Source organism: Eleginops maclovinus, chromosome 12, assembly GCF_036324505.1.
Source record: "Eleginops maclovinus isolate JMC-PN-2008 ecotype Puerto Natales chromosome 12, JC_Emac_rtc_rv5, whole genome shotgun sequence".
NCBI classification, from domain to species: Eukaryota; Metazoa; Chordata; class Actinopteri; order Perciformes; family Eleginopidae; genus Eleginops; species Eleginops maclovinus.
Window position 1 is genome coordinate 5,592,845 of NC_086360.1, and position 22,722 is coordinate 5,615,566.

A 22,722-nucleotide genomic window follows, 5' to 3' on the forward strand; every position below is an offset into this window, starting at 1 on the left:
ATTTTCCGATAATTTCTTGTCTCATAACAAGTTTTGTTCTGAGAAATGTTGCTCAAATCTTGTTATGCTGTTCCTGTTCCTGTTCCTGTGATTATGATTTTTTTTAAGTGGAATAAATAACACAGATCATTAAAGAAGTTTGATTTATTGTGATCATGAACTTATTTCCACATGATCAGGATAAAAATATCATTCATCATCTGTCTTTGCTTACTGATAGAATCGGAGGATGAAACCCTCTTTATTTGTCACATACAAGCACACAATAGAGCACACACAGCGAAATTGGTCCTCATCCTAGTACTAGGAGCAGTGGGCAGCTATTGTGCAGTGCCCGGGGAGCAATGGGGAGGGGGGATTGGAGGTGTCTGGTGCCTTGCTCAAGGGCACCACAGCAGGGCCTAGGAGGTGAACCTCTCCAAGTAGCAGTCCACTTTCCATATTTCATGTCTGTTTGGGGACTTAAACCGGCGACCCTGCGATTCCCAGTCCAAGCCCCTACTGACTGAGCCACTGCTGGACCAAATGTAAATCTCAGCCATGATCGTTACTGATTATGCCACCGACCGGATACTGTTTTATTTTGATAAGCTTTCAACCCCTGTTATGTCTGTTTTTACTTCCTGTCTCTGTGTTTTCCCTCCTGTTTGATTACCTGAATCTGTTCACCTGGTGCCTTTTGGTTTTTCCTATTGAAAATTAAATATGTAAGCTCAGACACATGATTTGTGCCATTGACCGATAGCAATCATTGTGACACTTGATGGATAGGAGAGTCCTAAATCGAGGAAGCGCTCATAACCTTTTTTCGTTATTTAAACTTCTTATGACGTTTGTAAAAGAGGCAGAGAGTTTATTGAATTGAATTGTTTTTTACCCTTTGTCCATTTTAGTGTGGTCTGCCTTAAAAGTGCGTTGTTGCCAGCAGTATAAGTACAAGTAAACAGACAACTCAGTTAGACAGAGTTATTACCAAGACCAAGGTGGTTTTCTTATTGGTTCCTTTGTTTGTCTGTTTGTCAGCAGTATCACGGAAAACTACTGGCTCTAGATTCATGAAACTTGGTGGATGGGTGAAACATGGGCCAATGAAGAACTCATTAAAATGTGGAGTGGATCTGAATCCGGGGCGGAAACAATCATTATCGTTTAAGGCATTTGTTGCAAAATCTGGCTCTCCTTGCCCTTCAAATTATTTTTAGTTTCATGAAGGACAGCTCTAGATATCAGTGCAAAGATGACAGCAAACAGCAGCCATAGTGAAACTCCCCGCTTTTAGGAAAAATGTGTTTCAAAAGTGTTGTAATGGTCTAAAGAAACTGCTCTGAGAGCCCAGTGAGGGGGGAACTCCCTCCGCCTGGGGGCTGCACTCCCCAAACCAGCATCAAATTTTACAGTACTTCCTGCTCCTCCAGCCAGCAACCCTTACACACTTATTAAACACACTGAACGTCCTCAAACACACACACACACACACACACACACACACACACACACACACACACACACACACACACACACACACACACACACACACACACACACACACACACACACACACACACACACACACAAATCCAAACCAGCTACGTCTGTCTTCATAGAGCATAGAGGTCAAAGTCAACCTCAATAACCAGTTCTGCTCTGATGGATTCATTATGATGAAAACAGAACTTCCTCTATTACTGTGACAATACAATAAGTTCAGGAAACCAACAGCCCAGGTTCTCAGATCTGGTCAGCTTTCCAACAACCAGCTCAACCTTAAAGGGTTTTTTCTAGAGAAATAAAGTATGAGTGCACTAACGTCACTCCCAGCCACAATACCTCAAACAACAAATAATCCCGAAGTTACGGTTTCCTTACTTCCTCTTTCGAAAAAAGGAAGAACTTATCTAATTCAGAAATCAGAGCACACCACCAGCAGACCCACCGGACATCCATCCCCTATTTATTATCCGTAAATACAGAGCTTTCTCTGCCTTCTGATGGCCTATTTGACACAATTTTCATATTTTTGGAGTAATTATACAGTTTTTTTTTCTGGCATCAATTTAAATTGTTACTGTTGTCACTGTTGAAAAAGACAATGACTGTCGGTACGAGATGGGATGCAGAAAGCTTCCTTTGTCCATTCAACCATTTTTTGGCAGAAAACTGTGGTGGCCGACAGGAGAAATGTGCTGCATATAATATATAAAAACATACATGTGCCAAAACACTCACAAATTAAGAAACATCTTCACCAACTTGAAAACACATGTGCAACATTTACAAATCATTCACCAACTTGACGAAACATGCAAAGTGCTTACTAAAGCACTGCATAAATAAAATGCTGCAAATAGAAACATTTTGCAAGATGACAACAATCACTGTCACAAGAAACATACCTTAAATGTTTTAATGGCTTATTTTAAGAACGTGTCTGCATGATTACTTCCGATATTATTGCAGATCTGCCAGCTAACGTAGTCATTTCAAATATACTGACAAAACTTACAATTATGAAATAGACTAACTCTGCCAACAGTGACAATGTTTCCTTCCTGTGCTTGGGTTCTGGCACATCTGTGTTTTTTTATCTGCGTTTTTTGAAAGTGCAGCGCGCTTCTCCTAATGTAAGTGTTTCGGGCCGTTAAGGGCTGTAGCGCGTTTGCCACTATTGGCCACCGTAGCACTAGCATCATGTTCTTTACTTTATTTTTGTTCGGCTTTCCTTGAACTATACCTCCAAGTACGTTAAATCGCAGAAAATTCAAATATATAGAAATGTCAAATGCAATATTCAAGATGTGTGTCACAGGGACAAACAGTATTTTGAAAACGTACTTTTTAAAAATTTTAAAACAAGAATATGACTATTAAAAACAATTATTTTATATTGCAAAGGTGCACAACATTTGACGGTTTAAAACAAATATTATACAAAATTAAAAAAATAAAAACTTATATTCAGAAGGTATTATACAACACACTTTTCAAAAAAGTATGCCAATTATAAACAATATTTAAATCACATATACACTGTATTTGCTATGTAATCAAGCACTGTGGCTCATTCAAATGTCCTCTGATATTAGCTGAGATGCTCTTCATTTAAATGCAAAAGTAGTGAACTACTTTCAAGTGTTGTAATAGTACTTTTAATGAAGAACAAGATCTGAATACTTTATCACATCAGGTCAGACTGAAGCAGGTATAGTACAGACTGGCTTACAGACAGATAGACAGGAACAAGTGAAACAGGCTTCTGCATCTCTGCCAAAACAGCCTTATCACCATTCTGACTGAAAGCAGAGCAGGATCAAATTCCTCCTCTTATGTAACATATAGTCCCATCCAGTTTCAGCCTGCAGTACTTCATGTTCAACACAGACACACAGCTGGTAACACACTGAGTTCAAAGTCAAATGTTTTACTAGAAAGGACCTGAAGTGTTTAATGGCACAAAACTAACCAAAAACGGATGTGTTCCCGGTCCTACATACTGTAAACACAGACTACATGCAAAGTTGTAAAGAAACGTGTAGTCAGTGATTGTCCGTGATTAACAATAGTGATTTAAAATAATTAAATAATATTTGAGTTATTCTTTTAAGTTCCCTCACCTTCTCTCTCTCTCTCCGCAGCGGACTGAACGAGAAAGAGGGTCCCGGACTTCACTCATCTTCTCCCGCACAGTGAGACACGCTCTGCCGCTGAGGCAGAACCAGCTGACAGGCTGAACCACAGCGGGCAGGCAGGCGGCTACTGCGCATGTCCGCCGCTGCTCATAGACTAATCTCGCTTTAAAAATAAATCCTTATTAGTGGTAATAGTCATTGTTGCTGAATATTAAAAATAAAGTCTCTATTTTAAATCGTAGCTATAATTTGTGTTTCAAAATATTTCTTTTAAATTGTAGGCTTAAGTCAGAGAAATTATTGTGCACTTTGTTTATTTGTTATCTGTCCTATTTCCATCATTAAAACGGTTATGCCAGTGCTAAAATCTGATTAAATGTTCAACCAATATAAAACAAAATTAAAAAATACATTTAAAAGTGTTTAGTTTGTCTTTTACTTCATCCTAGTGCAGCAATTTGCCTTATTTGGACTTGTATCAAGATACTGATATATTATTCAGGTTGATAAAATTTCACTGCAGTGTCAGTTTATGCAGTGTTGCTTTAAACCTTATAAAAAGATTTAGAGCAGGTTGAAAAAAGTAAACCACACTGACTAATTTTGGGGTTGTGACCTTATGTTTTCGGATACAATACATTTAAATAATTCAACTTTCTCACCTGATGAAGCACTTCACCTCCTGCGAGCCGTTCACAGTCTTCTGGGTTTCCAGTGTATTTGACATGACACCAAGCAGCTTCTCTGTTTGGTTGCCCACGTGGCTGCGAGCTGCTTCTGCTATAGGGTCCATTGGCACGTAAACATCCTGCTGCATAGCCGTTTTGGAGCCGTTTGTTGCCATGTTTGAAGGTTGTCTTACATCTCGACTAGTTTCTAAATCACCCCTGCTCCTTTCCTGTGACCCTTGTTCCTTAAGGGGGTCCACTGAATGATCATTGACGCAGATTTCCTTTGCTGAGGTCAGAGGTGATGCCCGGCTGGGTTTCGGGGTGGCTGGCAGTGGCCGGTCCATGCTAGTCAAACTGAGGCTTGACAGGGCACTGAGCAGAGGGGAGTCTCGGACATGTTCACCCGCCTTCCACTGGCTCTGCCCTGCACTCAACCCCTCCTCCTCTTTTTTCTTCTCCTCCCTCAACCCCTTCAAGCTGTTCTTCTTAGTCTGGCAGCGGGGCACAGTGCCCACATGTGTGTGCATCTCGCTGGAGCGGGCGTAGCTGGGGCTGAGGAGACAGTCATCCATGTCATCCACTGATTGTTCCCCCACTGCTGATTTGGCACCGCCGAGGCTCCCATCATGCTCTGGGACTACCTTGACGTTGGGTTTTTCTGACGGTCGGTGGATGGAGACATTAGTGAGGCTCCCAAACCATTTGAAACCTGGGAAGTAGGGGAAGCTTAAGCTGCATTAATATGATACGCGGATAAACAATTCCATTTTGGCATTGCCATTATGACATTATAAGGGTTTAATTGAAATGTATAGTATCCATGGCTTATAAGACATAAGGTCTATTGACTGTGAATTCCAAACACAAAGGTTACAATACATGTAATACATGCTTACAACCAACTGCTCTACAGGTTTAAACATTAATGCTGAGATAATACTGTAATGTACTCGATGAGCACATATAGGAAATGATAGATGTTGTTTCAAAAGATGAGATGTTGTATTCAGTTTCTCAGGGAAATTCAACCTGTGACTGTTAACCCTGTGATCTGAGCATTCTTACATTCATTATTACATACACAAACTTGTTCATACACGTGAGTCACAGTCTACATTATTGACTTTGTGACATGTAGTTCTACATTTTTAAAGGCAGTAAAGAACAATGTTGGACTTTAGGTCATAAATGGGCCAGCAGCTGAAACCATTAAATGTTTTCTTTCTCCTGTGAAACACATTAAAAGAAATGTTTTCTTTGCCCCAGAGTCATCAGAGGAATGTTGTTGTACCCTCAATGGCTGAAACTCTCATCATTGCTATTCAAATCTGCAGCCCTTCAAGCTCTCAGCAGCATTTGATTATGTTTCTGCCCCGGGGACCTATTAGATTGACGGATATTTATTTCCTCAGCTATATTTAGACTGAAGATTTTGAGGAGGCGAGAGAAGACGGATGCTGTCTCTCTGAGATATCTCTCACTTAATGTTTTGGTTCATCATATACAGTGAAAGTGTTAGAAGTAAAGTTTGAGAAAATTCCCTTTGGGATTTTAGCCTTTGCGAACCAGTGACAAGCACAAAACACACACTACAGCGGAGAGAAACCCCCAAAAGAAGCATTATATGGCCTTTTAAAGAAATGAAGTCACTCATACATCAAATTCTATATGTGTATCAAATTCATGTTTTGCCAGTTGATTTGTAATTAACAAAAGAAACAAAAAGTGTTTCCATCCAAAGTCCCTGGAACCTTTAGGACCCTAACTTCTTATAAAGTAACTAAATGGTTCCTTAAGTTAGTAAGTCCACTGACATATTACAAAGCACCAACTATTTCACAAGTTTTTTTGTGGCACTTTGTGGCGCTCTGGACCCTGGACTGTGCGGTTGTAAAGCGATTAGTTTTTTATAGGGTTCCTAGTTCCGTGGGAAAAGTTCCTTTGGTTGAAAAGTGGCTTGAATGATGGTAACAGGTGGCCGAATAATGCTCTAATCTGGACAAATTTGGGCTATCTGTTCCTTATGTTCTTTATGCTAGACTAAGCTAATTGTCTGCTGGCTGTACAGTAGCTTTATAAGTAATCAACAAATATGACAGTGGTATCGATATCTGATGTATCTACGCCTCTGCCAGACAGCAAGTTAGCATTCCAAAAAATGTTGAAGGGTACTAGATGTTTTAGACATCGTTTAAAATAGGTTTGAAGTTTTAACAAATAAAACTGACTAATCTTAAATAAGGTTGAATTCCATTTTGTTTTGGGGGTTATTTTTTACACTTTTGATGGAATAGGCTTTTCATTTCCCTTTGCTTCTGTGTTTGTGCTAAGCTAGGCTAAACACATTCTAGATATGTCACTGTACTTGATTCAGAAGTGAAAATAATATCCAGAAAACTGTGAAAAGGACAACATACTGTACAGTAGGATTTTTTCAAGTCTTAATGTGTTTCCTAAATTAAAACACAAATCAAACGGACCTGATCTATACAGTGACTAGGGAGCATCTGTTGCGTGGGAAACAACAAACCTCCACCTATCATTAAGTGCGATCCAGTTTTTTGAAAAATGGTGAAGTGAAAACTTCAACATGTCCATAAACTATTCTGTGTCTATGCATGGTGCAGTGGGTGCAGATCCCTCATGGATGAACGTCAACTTTGAATAGTGAACAACTGAAGAGTCTAACAGCAGAAGAAGAGAAGCACAGTGAGCTGTTGTCCTTTCAGCAAGACACTTGCTATCTTTGCTTAAACTCTGCTCTCAGCTGGGACGCTGTCCATTCAAACTGTACAAAGACACATCTATGCTTCATTTACAATGCACCAAAAAACTGTTTGTGAGTGGGACAAACAGCCAGCACACAAACACACTCATTCACAGAGAAACAAGTGTCAATAGATCATTTTCATTTAAAGGATTACACATATAAACTTGTATCATCCTCGCGTGTCTACTAAAATGTATTTTCCTGGGTGGAAAGTCACTAAGTATACTAACTCAAGTACAGTACATAAAACTAGAAGTACTTGTCCATTACATTTCAGAGCGAATAGTTGTACTTTTCATACCACATGTATTTACATTTAATTTAAGATTAAATAGTACATTTAAAGTATATGGTACAAAGTCAAACTCACTCACAACCTTTTCTTCCATTTCAGTTTTATTGAGTTGTTAGAGGAAGTCAAAAAGTATTCATATCTCTTTTTTCAAGTTAGGAATTATTTTTTCTTAGATTATAATTAGTTATTCATGTCCCATGGAGCAGAACTTCTTTACGGAAGCTTTGTTGCATTAGTTGTTTACTGGCAAACTAAACTCTGGCCTTAAATAGAGCCTTATATATTTAGAATATATGGGGCACCATCGAGAGTATCCTGACTGGCTGCATCACTGCCTGGTATGGCAGTTGCACCGCCCTCAACCGTAAGACTCTACAGAGGGTGGTGAAAACTGCTCAGCACATCACCAGGACGGAGCTGCCATCCATGGAGGACCTCTACACCCAGCGGTGTAGGAAGGAGGCCGGTAGGTATAAAAGGACCCACATCACCGCAGCATCCGGACCAAGACTACCAGACTCAGGGACAGTTTTATACCACAGGCTATAAGACTGCTGAACTCCTGAGCTGTGTGAATGTCTACTCACATCTGTTTACATACATATATATATATATATATATATTATACACATCTGCCATACATATCTGTTTATAGTACACATATCTATATATTATACATATCTGCCATATACATCTGTTATACATAATATATGCATCTGTCCATACCTCCTCATTCAACAGTGTAAAGTATTTAAATACTCTCAATGTATTCCACATATGTATATATTTCACATCCTCAAATCTTTATTGTTGTTATTGTAAATATTCTTCTCTCTTTTTGCACTACTTTATTTATGTTATTTGCACCATGTGTGTTGAGTTGTTGGAGGAGCATAAGATTTTCATTGCCAACATGTACGTTGTATATGCTGTGCATATGACCAATAAAACCTTGAAACCTTAGAAGGGGCCCTATTATGATTATTTTCAGGTTCATATTTGTATTTTGTGCTTCTACTGTGACATGTTTATATGCATTGGTGTTCAAAAAAGTTCTTTTTTTTTTCTCATACTGCCTTTTCACCCTCTGTGTAAAACCAGAGCCCAGCCTGGTCTGATTGGTTTTGCTGGCCGGATCTGTTGTGATTAGTCAACAGATAGAGATGTGACGCCCCTTAGTCTATCACGTCAAATGTGTTGCCCGGCTAATGTTAAATACTGATGTCACTTTGAAGTAAACAAAGGAGTCCAATGGAGGTGTTTCAGGCAGGGGGGTAGTGTGAGAGAGAAACTCAAAAACCTATATAACACACTACAGGAAAGGAAAATTCCCCAAAAAGCAGAATAGGAATAGGGCCCCTTTAAGTTTAAAAAACTGTCTGGTTTAGTAAAGCAAACAAACCTGCTGGTTTTGGGAACACATTGGCAGGAAGTGTTGCATGATGGTTGTCTGTCAAAGGAGAGCCTGCTCACAATCAGCAGGATCTATTCTTCAATATGACAGCCAGAAAACAGGGAGGGAAACTCCAGTCTGCATCTTTTTTCTACTTCTTTTGAAATTCAAAAGGTGCATACTTGGGTTGCACCAATTGCAGATTTTTCATACTATACTGATGTTAGGAGTAAAACATTTTTAAATCCTTGTACAGATGCCATTGTTTGTTGTTCATTTTTTGTATCCATTACCCTTTTGTGGCAAGGGAAACAAATTATTTTTATAAATCTTGTGAACATGAGTTGTGCTGGATGGCACTTAATCACACCCAACTTTCACAAGTTCCAATACAACAGTGTAAAAATACTCCATCACAACACACACAAATGTCAAGTAAAAATAATTTTGTAATGTCATCTACATGGACTTGAAGGTTCAGTTGGTAACTATCTCTAAAATGCTGTTTTACAATATTTGCTGAAACTGTCCCTATACGATATCTAATAGTCTTTCAAACATAGACTGTAGTGCTTTTTGCAGGCGCTTCTAAAGGCATTTGTAAGATGAAATCATGCTTGAAGGATATCAACCAATCACAGCTGAAGAGTTTCTAAAGCAATGTCACTGTTTGAGAATTCCAACTGTTAGATTAGGCAGCGCAAATAAACTGACCTGGCCGCCATGTAGAAAACAGATCAGCCAAATCCAAGCACCTCCTACGAGCTGGAGCGATCTCTCTCATTTGACAGCTAAATGTTACACTCAAATATTTGAGTCAGAGTTAGGCAGTGCAGTAGCGGTGTCCTGAATTCCTGCATTCATAATACTCGGTACTTGGTTCTATTCCTCCATTTATTGGTTGTATTTCTATCATATGCAGTTAGCAGCACTAAAAGGAGGCCGATTAACAGGATTTTTTCACAGACTATCTGTCTTACTCTTAGGCTAAAGTGCCAATTTGAGCAAATATGAGAAACGTTTTTTTAAAGTTACCAAGTAGGAAAGTACATGTTCCACAGTAAAATGTCCCATATGTTATAATACTACTGACACTGACACATAAATGTTAGAGCACTATTTAACTGTTACTGCAGCTCAAGGTGGAGGTAGTTTTATGTAACGTTTCGTAGTTTATTGCAGTTGTTTACCATCTAGTGAGTTGGGCCAGATACATTTGAGAGGTTGCCGAAAGTTAACAAAAAAGGGAAGAAGGAGAAAAATAAATGTTAGCCATATTATGAGGAACTGCTCCTCAAAGACATCTGAAATGTGAAAAGGAACCCAAATAAACGTGATGTTTTGTCAAAAATGTTTGGATCCGTTGTTTGAATCCTTCACAAGCATTGTAGTTTATACACTTATATATTTTTAAAGTAACTAGTAAGTAAAAAAATGTAAATGTCATTCGAATAAAATATTTGCTTTCCATATTTTCATTACATTTTGTTTACACTTTTCTCATGTTAGATAATGAATGAACAGATGTGTAATGGAATACTTTAAAATGAAAAGGTTTTCCTAAATATGAAACTCCAATAAATAGTTGTAATATTCCCTCTGAACTAATTTCTACTTCCTGTTGTTTTGCCCAAATATCTTAATTTACCCTTTAGTAATAGCTCCATGGGTTTAATTATGTAGGATATACAGCCCCGGAAAAAATTAAGAAACGCTTCAGCACTATCATTTTCTCTTGTTTTACTATTTATAGACATGTCTTTGAGTTAAATTATTATTATGCTGTGTTTTTGTATTCTATAAACTACTAACAACATTTCTCTGTGTTGGAATTCAACAGACACTGGAGCTTTATATTTTTTACTTTATGTGCAATTGAATGAAAAAAATAGAAAATATCAGAAATATTACAGAACAGCAGGATGTACAACAATTTAACTTACTCAGTCTTCGTTTGTTCATGGTTCAGATGTCAACTTCCTGGTGTATTTAGTGATATAAAACAGTTTGTGCCACTTGTTGCGGCAGGGTGACAAATATCCGCGTGCTCTTTACTCTACAGAGTTACTCTGCTTCCTGTTCTCTGAACACAGCGGAAGTATTGGGGTGCATTTCATGTCGATTGCCATCAGGAGGCATGTCACTTTCTGACTCCACAGCGGAAATGTGTCATTTGGGAGGAAGTCACTGTGGAGGTTTTTTTTGACAGCAGTTATATTTCCAATTAAAGGCCAGAACAGGTTTTTTTTTAACATGGCCGACCCTTACAAACACGCTGCAACAGCCCAGAACACTGGCATTAGGGTCAACGTGCTGCGAAAAGGGACCAACGTAAAAAGGAAACACTAAAAAGTGTTGCACACAGCTGGGCCCGGAGCCTGTTGACATTCGGGCAATGTCAGTATATTTGAAATGACTAGATTCATCATTGTTCATCATCCCATCACATTGTTAAAATAAACAACTTACATTTAAGTTTGTCTGCAGTGACAGTTACATTTGGCCAACTTCATAACCCCTGAACTTCAACGCTCAGTCCAAGCTGTGTGCATCGCTTTTTAGTGTCCATGATTTTGTGGTGTTTGCCAAGTGTTTTGGGTTTGCATCTTTGGGCCACTGTAGAAAACATAAACACGCATTAGAATATGAACATCACTGTAAATGTACCTAACATCCATGTTATATTGGCTTATTTTAACAATGTGATCGCATGATTCCTTCAGAAATGATTGCAGATCTGCAGTAAGCTAGCTAGCATACTTAGCTTTGTCTGTTTTTTGTGTGACTGTTATTGTCAGGTGTCTTTGTATATGTTGAAAAAAACTATAACAATTGCATAATTATTATTATAGCTAATCCAGTAATTTCACTGGAAAGCCAAGATTGGTTAAAAAAATACTGGTGTTTGAATACCCCCACTTAAAGTCCTCTATTCAAATTCATACTTATTTAAAAGTATAAATGATTAGCATCAAAAACACTCAAAGTAGCGAAAGTACTCGTCCAAAATTGGCCATTCTTAGACTGATACATATCTGTATACATATATATATAGACATACATATATGTTATTATTCGATTATTACTATTGATGCATAAATGTGCTTGCTGGATCTCTTTTTATTTTATAATTATTAAAAATATTCTATACTATACTAGTTTAACCTATATTAATATAATCATGATTTTCTAGCTGATTTGTATTATATATTAATCATGTAAAATTTCAGTTAAATCGAAGTTTTAAAAAATTGAATATTTACCTCTGAGATGTAGTAAAGAGGATGTTAAAAGTAACATAAAATTCATAGGGCGGTGGTGGCAAAGTGCATAGGGGCTTGGCCCGGGAACTGGAAGGTCACCAGTTCAAGTCCCGAAAGACCAAGTTGTTACCGTGGTGTCCCTGAGCAAGGCACCGTTCCCTACACTGCTCCCCGGGCGCCGTACATAATGGCAGCCCGCTGCTCCTAACAATAGGGTGGGTCAAATGCAGTGGCTCAGTAAGTAGGGGCTTGGACTGGGAATCATAGGGTCCTTGGAGAGGTCCCAGTTCACCTCCTATGCCCTGCTGTGGTGCCCTTGAGGGTTAAATGCAGAGGACCAATTGTGTGTGCTCTGCTGTGTGCATGTATGTGACTAATAAAGAGGGTTTCATCCTCTGATTCTATCTTCTATTCTAAAACTAAAGTAAATTGTAAACTCAGCCGATGTAAAGCTGCTGTAGATTGTTGTTGCTCCATCCTTCTCTCTATGCTTTTATCCCAATATTAGCTTTAAAACACTTGTTATTTACTGATTCTGGATGCTCCTGATATGTTTGACCACTTGGTGGTAGCAGAAGTCCATAATAAAGCAGGAAGTGAGCCTGATAGAACGTCGTGGATGGAAGCTCTCAATAGTTTATATTAAGTAAGATTAGCATTTTGTTATTTTACTTTATAAGTAAAGAATTTGTGCAAACATTTCTTTGTTTTCACAGAAAATGGTTAACTGTATATTTGCTACCAAAAACAATGTGATTTAGGGAGATCTAGTGAATGAGCCATGGTATGAATACACGTTTTTGTTGATGTTATAGATATTGTGCCCATCTCTTACATTGGAATGATTTTATAAACAGAAAAACTGACTAGTGTGGCATTGAAGAGGGATTACTACTTGTACGTTAATACTAGGAACATGACCCTCAACACTTTCTGAAATGGCTGATTGTGTTCCCAGAACGTTTTAGTTGGTAAAAAGTTTAGTTTGTTCAAAATAAATATTAATATAATATAAAAACTGTTTGTGGAGAAGAAATACATTTGTATTTTCTAAGAATGTGAAATATATGATGGCTGAAAATGGCAACGGCAAAAAACAATGAAATAAACTGCAGTTTCAAAAACTTGGCCAACTATAACTGTCACTGAAAACAAAGTGTTTTAACATAAAATACATGTGCAGTCATAAGACATAACGCAATGACCAAAAATCCTAAAAACTGTAATACTCTAACCCTAACTGCTTAATGTTTTAAAAATATTTAATCAAACAATCTAAACATTTGTATAAAATAAGCAATAGACAAGCAGACAGGTTATATGAAAGATGTATACATATAAATGCATTTCAGAGGAAAGTAAACTTGTGTAAAGGTTCATAGCCATTCAGTGTATTCAATCTCTGATATATTTGCTTAACAAGGGTTGCTTTAATTGATTTTTAAAGGCAGTTGGACATTGTTATAGTGTCATTAATCTCATTCCACATTTAAGGACCTCTGTAGACCACACTAAACCTGGTACATTTAATTTTGCGCTTTTTGTTTTCAGGTTGTTTTTTATTCCTACATCGTTTTAAAGTGCAGCACATTTCTCCTAATGTAGGTGTTCTGGGCCATTGTGGCGCATTTGCACTGGTCGGCCACCGTACATATCCAACATTTCCTCTGTAACACTTTACAGTGTTTTTTACAGAGTTTTGAATCTAAATTTAAATAATGTACAAATTTATCTCCAAGAATGTGTGCAGCTTAGCACATATATCTTTAATTGTTACATTGTTTACAACTTTTACTACAAACTGACTAGTTTTGGGTTTTTGGCTTTTTTTAAAAAAAATTATTCTTACATATAATATGACAAAAATTAGAACCATTGGCTTTTAAAGGAATACCCCAAATTCAGACATTCTGTGTCCATACAGCTGTTTTTGGTGGAGCAGACACTGAATAAAAACCATGAAATAAACGTTCTGTGCCGCAGTGCTGAAACCTTGAGAGGACTTCACTGTTTCAGGTTTAAAATCTGTTCAGGAGGGAAGTCACCGGAGACTCTCGTCAAAAGTTGGATGCGTCCCTGAAAGTATTTTGTGTTTGCTGGAGGGGATTGCCTTCCTCTCTGAGCCAACTGCCGTCTGCCACGATGTTGTCAAGGTCTCTTTTACCACAAATAAACATGAAGAATACCAGGGCATCTGGTTGATCAAATTAAAAATGTGTCCCTCGAACTGACGGCACCATCTGGCCCACTGAGCTGTAAACCTGCTAATTTTTATTCTCTCTTCACTCATGCAATAAATGCTAAATCACTGCACACTATGTGACATATCCACCTATGTATTAAACAAATACATCTGTTTATAGTATGAGTTGTGTCCCTGTCTCCCCTGCTTTAACCTGTCAACTCCCTGTAACTAATCAGGTGTTCAGGTGAGGAAAGGGGGCCCTGGAGATCAAAGAGAGAGGGAATTGTTTGATAGGGGCTGGTGTTTGGTAGAGGAGGAAAAAGAGGAAAAGGCAGCCTTGCTGGAGGGAATTTTGAAGATGTGGGTAGATTTGGAAGGTTTAGCTCCAAGTGATGGTGTTACCTCAGGCTGCTATAGGACCATTTTAAACTCACCTCTGTTGGCGCTGCTACTATGTGGCAGCATGTTGCAGCAGCTCCCTGTGTTTATTGATATAGTGTGTTTTTAACTATTGTTATTCTTTATTTATCTTTTTTTCCTCTCAGTATATTTTGTACATTTGTATATTTCATTTTCATTCATTTTTATTTTTACTTCATTTTTTAGTTCTAATTATTTGTATTTGTTTGCTTCTCTTTGTATTTTGCTGCTGCAACGCAACAATTTCTCAGTTTGGGATAAATAAAGTACTTCTGATTCTGATTCTGAAAAGGAGGCCCAGCGAAAGCCCAGCTTTAATATACGTTGGTTTCCCTTTCGAGCAGCTGGTGAGTCACTACCTTTTTGGATATTTTTCTTCTATTTGTAAAGTTTTGCTTCCCTTGGATTAGATATATGTTTTGCTTTCTTTTGTGGAGTGACATTGGACTTGTGTTTTGCTTTCAACTGGATTATACAGCTGTTATAACAAGACTGGATTTTCTGAAAACAGTTCTCAAAATATATTTTGTATTTGCACTTTTGTTGGAGTTGTCTGAAAGTTTTTTGTTAAATGATGATTTTTTTTAGATGCCCGTCTAAGTCTGTCTAGGCCTTTAGTTTGGATCGGAAATGTCTTATAGAGAGGACCCACCAATATTATCAGCCCCTAAACCCTGTTAAAAAACTACAGTAGCTCCTTAATTATTTTAGTGGTATCTATAGGCTTAAAATATAAGCTTATTCTTACAATTATTTAAACGCACCTTCTATAAAAAAAAATTAAGTAATTCAGTAATCCACTTGCTCTCCTTTTTTATAATTATTTTTGTGACTAGCCATCTTTGACCGCTTATCCGGAGTCGAGTTGTGGAGGAAACAGCTCCAGCAGAAGGTCCCGAACTTCCCTTTCCAAGGCCAGAGATATAATCCCTCCACCTGGTCCTGGTACTGCCCTCGGTCTCCTCCCATCTGGACGTGCCTGGAACACCTCACTATGGAGGCTCCCACGTGGCATCCTTACCAGGTTCCTCAACCACCTAAACTGGCTCCATTCAATGCGAACAAGCAGCAGTTATTCTCTCAGTCCCTCCCGGGTGACTGAACTTTCCACTTAATCCCAAATGGTGCATTCACACCGACGCGATGCAAATATTCGCATCGCTCTTTTTGCTCTAATCGCATCGCTCTTATCACTCGAGTTACACCGCGGCAGTCAGTTGTGTTAACTTGCGTCCTTCAAATACTATGGTAGACATCAACTACAACAACATGAATATTGTTACATGTAATCATGACGCGCCCAAAAATTGAATTGCGTCCGGTGTGAACGCACCGTAAGGGAGATGCCAGAACCCCTCCGGAGGAAATCCATTTTGTTGTTGTATTCACGAGCTTGTTCTTTCAGTCATGTTAGTGGTTATTGTAACGAACCTTTAAATATTTTTTAGACATTGACTATGTTGTTTCTGAATTCTTTGGGCCTATTGTTTTAGTCCAATTCAACATTGCGTTTTAAGTGTTTTAAATCCTTTATATTGTAGCCAAACAGGGATTCACACACAGCCCAGATCTGTCAGTCTGTCTACGCCCTGAAGCATTAATGCAGACACAGATCTGATTCTGAAGAAGGATTCAGAAATGTCAGCACAAAGCCACTGGCCTCGTTTTTGTTATCGTGTGCACTGAAATATTGATGATTCGCCCTTTTCACTGTCACTGTCTCAGATATTTTCCTCTGACTGGTGAACACTCTGGTATTTTCACTGCAAAATATCAGATTACAGTTAACAAAAGCTGCAGTGCAGGTCATGTATTATTTATTTTTCTAAACACAGTGGGAGAGGATGGGTGGCCATCCTGCAGCGTGAACAGTTTGTCACTATTTTCATCTCACTTCCATCTGCCCATCAGCTGCTTTCCTCGAGAGCTGTTTTAGAAGCCATCCTTGTTTTTGGATCTTCGCAGAAACACTCATTTCGCCCCCTTCTCCCTTTTGTGCTTCGTTTGCGGAGCACTTCTCTCCTGCTGTGATTCATCACCACTCCGAGGATTTCAGCTAATTCTCAAGTGATGCTACCTGTCTTAACCACCGCCCAAAATAGAAGACTTAACACACAGAAGTAAGCTACAGAGGATATGTGTGAGGCTCCCCTCCCCTGCTATCAGGGACAATGTGTTGCTGCAGATTCACACTAGGGTCTCTTCACTTGTTTTACACAAAGAAGAGTTCTTGAGTCAATGCTGGAATAAAAAAAGCTTTCTCTGTAGTTCATAATCATGTTTAGTTTGATATGGAAGAGCAAATACTGCAGGTAACCGACTGATCATTTCCTGCAAAGTGCACTAACCATCCTGGGATAACTGAGGTTTTTGTCATAAGGGGGGAAAACTGAGAGATAATACTCCCCTATCACAGGCTCTTTCAATCTATACACACACAATCTTAATAGAGAGCTACTGTGATGGTGTAATTTGTAGACCAATCCAGAAGTTAGCATCACAAAGGGCTCCCTTGACAAAAAGATATTGGGTTCTTCCATTGGATTTCGGTATATTGCTAAAAATAAGATCTGTGTCAAACATGATACTTAACACGTGTTGTTTAGCATGATAACATAGTAATGCCAATTTGTGATTTTTGAAGCGTAAACGCAATCAACAGAAGTTAAAAAGCTAACGCTAGCCTATAAACGAGCTTCATCGCGGTCGCATGGCATGCATCACCACCGCTAAGCTAAAGGCGGTCTTGCTTTGGCTTGATGACGTTTTTTTGTCTCTTTTGTTTCTTGTAAGCAACAGCTGTTTCTATGACACATAGAAGTTTTCCGACATTCCAAGTGGGGTATTTATTGACATATATAATGTAGCAGAACTAAATATCAAGATCTGTTTGGCTTTAACCACACATCTTATTTCAGGCCTATAACCACGAACACGTTCAAAAACCGGTGACTTCGCAACATGGGAACCGGAAGTGGTACAATGCTGCTGGTTTTAGGGCTTGTTTCTGCACCACTTTACAGATGATGTCTTAATTGACGTCCCACTTAACGTTTTGTACAAATCGCAGTCACATGATTAATTTATACCAGGGGTATCCAAACTTTTTTCACCTAGGGCCACATACAGACAAAATACGAAGTGCTGGTCTCCAAGCTCTCCATAGGGTTTCATTTATTTCATAACATTAACAGTGTTGCAACTTATTCTTTAAAACAGAAGACTCAGATTGCTTATTATAAGGGGAAATATGAAAGGCAGATGTCAGGTTTGTTATGCAAATAAGTTATTGGCCTTTTTTATCAACTAAGGTTTGTTTGAAAATGTTTCAACCTTAATAGAGGGAATATATTAGAACATTGGGCTGATTAACACACGGAAAAGTATATTTTTACATAATATATATAATTAAGAAGTACAATATAAGACAAGCACACGCTTCTGGTATGGGCCATATTCCGTCATTCTTTTAGAATTTGCTGTGGACCACGGGCAGCATTTGGCCCCCAGGCCATAGTTTGGACATCCCTGATGTATACCCTACACACACTGAAATACATGTGCAGAGCTGGAGTCAGGACTATTAGCTAAGAAAACCATTTTGAATGAAGTATTGTGGAGATGCAGAGAACCCAGATTACAAATGTAATACTACAGACTTTCACAAATCACATTTGTTTGTTAAAGATTCTTGAAAAAAAAAAAAAAATGCAATGACCCATGATCATTTTGTTATATTTTCCATTAATAATGAGAACAATGATAGAAAATGATTAAACTCTCCAATATTGTGAACCATATCACAATTGCAAAATTTGTGAACATTTTTCACAATTAACCTACTTATTCTTTCCAAATCCTGCAGCCTTATATACAGGAATATTTAGCTCTTTTGTATGCCCTGGCTTCGGTTCCGGCTTGGTCGTTCCTCTGCTATTTTTTTCTTCTATTTTCTGACCCCTGGTGGCCTTATAATAATGCATCATTACATCCATCATCTGTCTGACGTCTCAGCAAACATGCGGCAGATGGATGCGATGGCAGCGACATGTTTGGACTGCCGCCAGCAGCAGCAGAGACGAAGGCAGGATGTTTAGTGAGCAGCTATTTCTTTTTTCTGATGTTCCATCTCTCTAAGCAGACCTTAAATATAAATGAGTTAAGTATCGACAAGGCTTTCATGATGTATGAGAGAGCAACACGTATCAATGAATTGATCGTGTGTGTGTGTGTGTGTGTGTGTGTGTGTGTGTGTGTGTGTGTGTGTGTGTGTGTGTGTGTGTGTGTGTGTGTGTGCTTGTACTTCTATCTTTGAGAAGACCACCAGTGGTAAACTGCTAAGACTTGTAGCTTAAGACATTTTGGGAATAGATATAATGCGGTTCAAAATAAAGTGAAGACATTAAGTGGACAAAAGGCCCTATTATGCTTTTTGGGGGGGTTTCCCTTTCCTGTAGGTTTTTGAGCATGTAAAAGGTCTGCAAAGGTTAAAATCCCAACGTTTCCTCCAGAGGGAGTTTCCCCATGAACCTGAAAATGAGCATAATATTGATTCTTTGAGAGGAATTTTGGAAGTGAAACAGGAGGTCATTTCCATCAAAACAGGGACATTTTCAGGAAACCCTCTTTATTTTGTATCACATGTACACAGCAAAATTTGACCTCTGCATTTAACCCATAGTGCTCGGAGCAGGGGCAGCTATTGCACCCAGGGGCTCAGTGCCTTGCTCAAGGGCACATTGGCAGTTAACAGGAGGTGAACTGGCACCTTTCCATTAACCAGTCCACTCTGGTCCAATCAGGATGTGAACTGGCGACCCTTCGGTACGAAGAACAACTCCCTACAGACTGAGCCACTGCCTCAACACAATAGTGATGACATTTTTGGTAAATATAAAGCAAGGTAAAGACATTTTGGGTCAGTTAGGCAATTTTTTCTATTCAACTAAGTTTTAGAAAGTAAGACAACTGAAAAATGATCACATTCCTTTTTTAGCTTTCTATTTCTAGTATTACTTACAGCTATTTGAGAGGAAGGACATGGTATTTAGTTAATGGTCTGATTTAGTTTTAAAAAGCCTAGAAAACACATGGATCTCACAAAGATAAAAGCATACAACTCTGTACAGCTGTGTGTTTGTATATGTCCACATTGTGTGTGCATGCATTGTAAACACACATATATCTACCCATGAACGTGCATGTGCTTGTCCCTGCGTGTCAGACTGCGGATTCTTCTGACCTTGGACGCCCGTTAAGCTGCTGGAAACACGCAGCAGCTCATCAAATATTTACAGCTCCATCTAATTCAGGACTTCATGTGGTCTTTCTTTCTCTGGCCTCGGGCTGTTGGCCGCAGGCTGACAGAGAAAAGAGGAAAACAGTCCACACTCACTACAAACATAAAGCACCGTTCGGGGGGGTTGATTTGATCATAGAATGGGCCACATGTTAAAAATTGTATTGAGTTCTGACCAAAGCATTTTTCATATATTATGATATCCCCTTCTACGTTGGCCGAAAGGTGCAAGTCCGCTTCATTTACCTTAAGGGAAACGTGCTGTACTTTCAAAAACGATGTGCAAATATATAAACATAAATGTGCCCAAACCAATGCAAATGAAGAAACATCTTACTCAACTTAAATAAAATAAAAACCACAGTTTACATTGCGCTGCATGAACGAAACATTGTAGATACAAAACGCTGCAAATAAAGAAACTGCAAGAAAGCTCAAAACACAATGGGGACTCACTGTTGGCAGAGTTAGTCGGTTTGATAATGGAAATGTTTTGTCATTATTTGAAATGACTAGATTAGCTATATTAGCTAGCTAGGCTACAGCAGATCTGCAAGGATATCGAAAGGAATTATGCGATCACATTGTTAAAATAAGCCCCAAAATGACATTGTTGGTAGGTTTCCACTAACATGGATTGCTGACCAACTTTAATTTCCCAAGTGTTAAAACAGACTCCGGGCCCAGCTGTTTTCATCTCTTTGTAGTGTGCCTGTATCCGTTGTGTTTTGAGCTTTTTGCAGTGTTTTTATTTGCAACGTTTCATTTATGCAGTGTGTTTATAAAAAACCCTGTGCATGTTTCATCAAGTTGCAGAAGAGGTTTATTCCTTTGCATGTTTTTGCACATTTGTGTCTTGTATTCGCATCATTTTCTGAAAGTTTTCCCGCCGGCCAACGTATATTGATACAATGATGCAAATACAGATTATACCCATTTGCTACTCCACATATGCATTTATACCCCGGAAACTGCTCTATACGGTGCAGCACATACATTACATTACTAATGTCACAGTTGCTTGAAGACCAACATGTATCCTTTTATTCTAACACTGCATCATCCCACACAAACACACACAAACATACACGGACACACACGCATGATTGATGTCGCTGCTGTGCACGGCTGCTGTTTCTTTTCCTTTTTTCCCCCGTCCTGATCCCTTGATTGTAATTCAGCGGTGGAGGTGAAGGGCAGATGGAGGCGATGCACAGATCTGCTGTGGGAGAAACAGAGGAAGTGAGTCCCTCAAGTGAAAGAAGTGATTAACAGCAAGGGTGAAGGTGACTCTGACAAAGAGAAGGAACTGAGAGAGTGTAAACATTTGAGCGGCAGTGGAAGTGAAAGTGTGAAACGGGAAGACAGAGGAGGGAGGGTAAAATCATGTGGTTTTTGTATGAGCAGAAATGAGGATACAACGTACACCAGCAGCAATAGTGCTCCTAGATAACCTCTAGGAATGTAATTATGAGATCTTTATTAGATTTCCTGATAACAGTTCATTCAGTTTAGCAGTAATACTTATTAAAGGTCCCCTATTATGTAAAATGCACTTTTTAATGTTTTTTATACATAAATGTGTGTGCCCGGTCTGGCTCTCACAAAGTGTCAGAAAATACAACCCTCTATTCAGTGGCGGGCCGTGCATTTCACACCTAGGCCTTCAGTGATGTCCTACACAGTCCTACCTGAATTATTCCACCTCTTAATACCATCATTATGACGCCATGGCTCTAGAAACTATACATTTAGACAGAAACGCAGTATAACTGGGCATTGCATCACCTTAACATAGTCAAGTACAACAGAGTTATATTAATATTTCCGAAGCATTTATAATCAATACATCAGCATTTACAGTTAACTTAATTAATCAGATTATCTGACAAACCGCTCCTTGACACCTGTGTCTGTCACATAACGCAGGACAAGTGCCAGCTGTGCTACATTACCCACATCTGACGTCTCGTCCACCATAACAGCGACAAAGGGTGCTTTTTTAATCTTCATTTTGATCTCTCCTCCCATCACTTCAGCAATAGCATAAATCAGGTCGTTTTGTATTTTGCCTGACGTCCCAGTAAACATGTTGTTTGTGTACAGGTGGTAATGCAAATCTGTGTTGTTCTCAGCAAGAAAAGAAAGAAGCTCCACGTAGTTTCCTCTGTTTCTGGACTCGGCGCTTTCATCGTGTCCCCTAAATGAAAGTTCCTGTTTACCCAAAAACAGGACACAATCAATTAGTCTTTCAATATTTCCCTATTTTTGTTCACCCTTTCGTTGTGGAGCTCCGTTTCCCTGCGCACTTGTTCGTTGAGCTGTAGATCCACTCGGGTGTCCCCAAAGGTTTTCAAAAGCACCAGTGCTTCCAAGTGCCCAGCTGTGCTTTGGTGTCTCGTTGCTGCCTTGGTTAGACAACTCAAGTTTGCAAATGTAGTGTGGCTCCAAACACCAAATCGATCAGTTGCAAATACCAGGCATTCCCGGCAGTACAATTTGCAGTGCCTCTCGGAGGCTGTGAGCCAGGGGTACCGCTCGTAGTTTCCCTGCTGTGCTAGGCTCGCTAGCGTTGGAGTTGGTCGTTCCCTTTTCAAGATGTGTAGCTTTACTTGAAAAGTTCGTTTTGAAAATGGCGTTGTAATTATATCTTCGACCAAATTGATCTCTTCTCCTCCTTCAGCCATTGTGGGTTGAAAAAAATAGCTTGTAGAAATCTACACAAATTAGCTCGCTCAAGTTCTAGTTCTGTTTGCTAGCTCTGCCCATAGACTGTATGGCTCTGCCTACTGCCTAGCTC

General features: G+C 39.0%; 1 protein-coding gene across 1 annotated transcript in view; it reads right to left on the bottom strand.

Moving 5' to 3' along the window:
* Window positions 1-10,828, bottom strand: part of sh2d3cb (SH2 domain containing 3Cb) — a 41,180-nt gene extending 30,352 nt beyond the window's left edge. The window contains 2 exon segments of the mRNA XM_063898282.1: window positions 4,289-5,006; window positions 10,699-10,828. Of these exon segments, the coding sequence (XP_063754352.1) occupies window positions 4,289-5,006; window positions 10,699-10,717 (737 nt within the window). The 5' untranslated portion in view covers window positions 10,718-10,828.
* Between the last annotated feature and the right edge of the window lie 11,894 nt (window positions 10,829-22,722).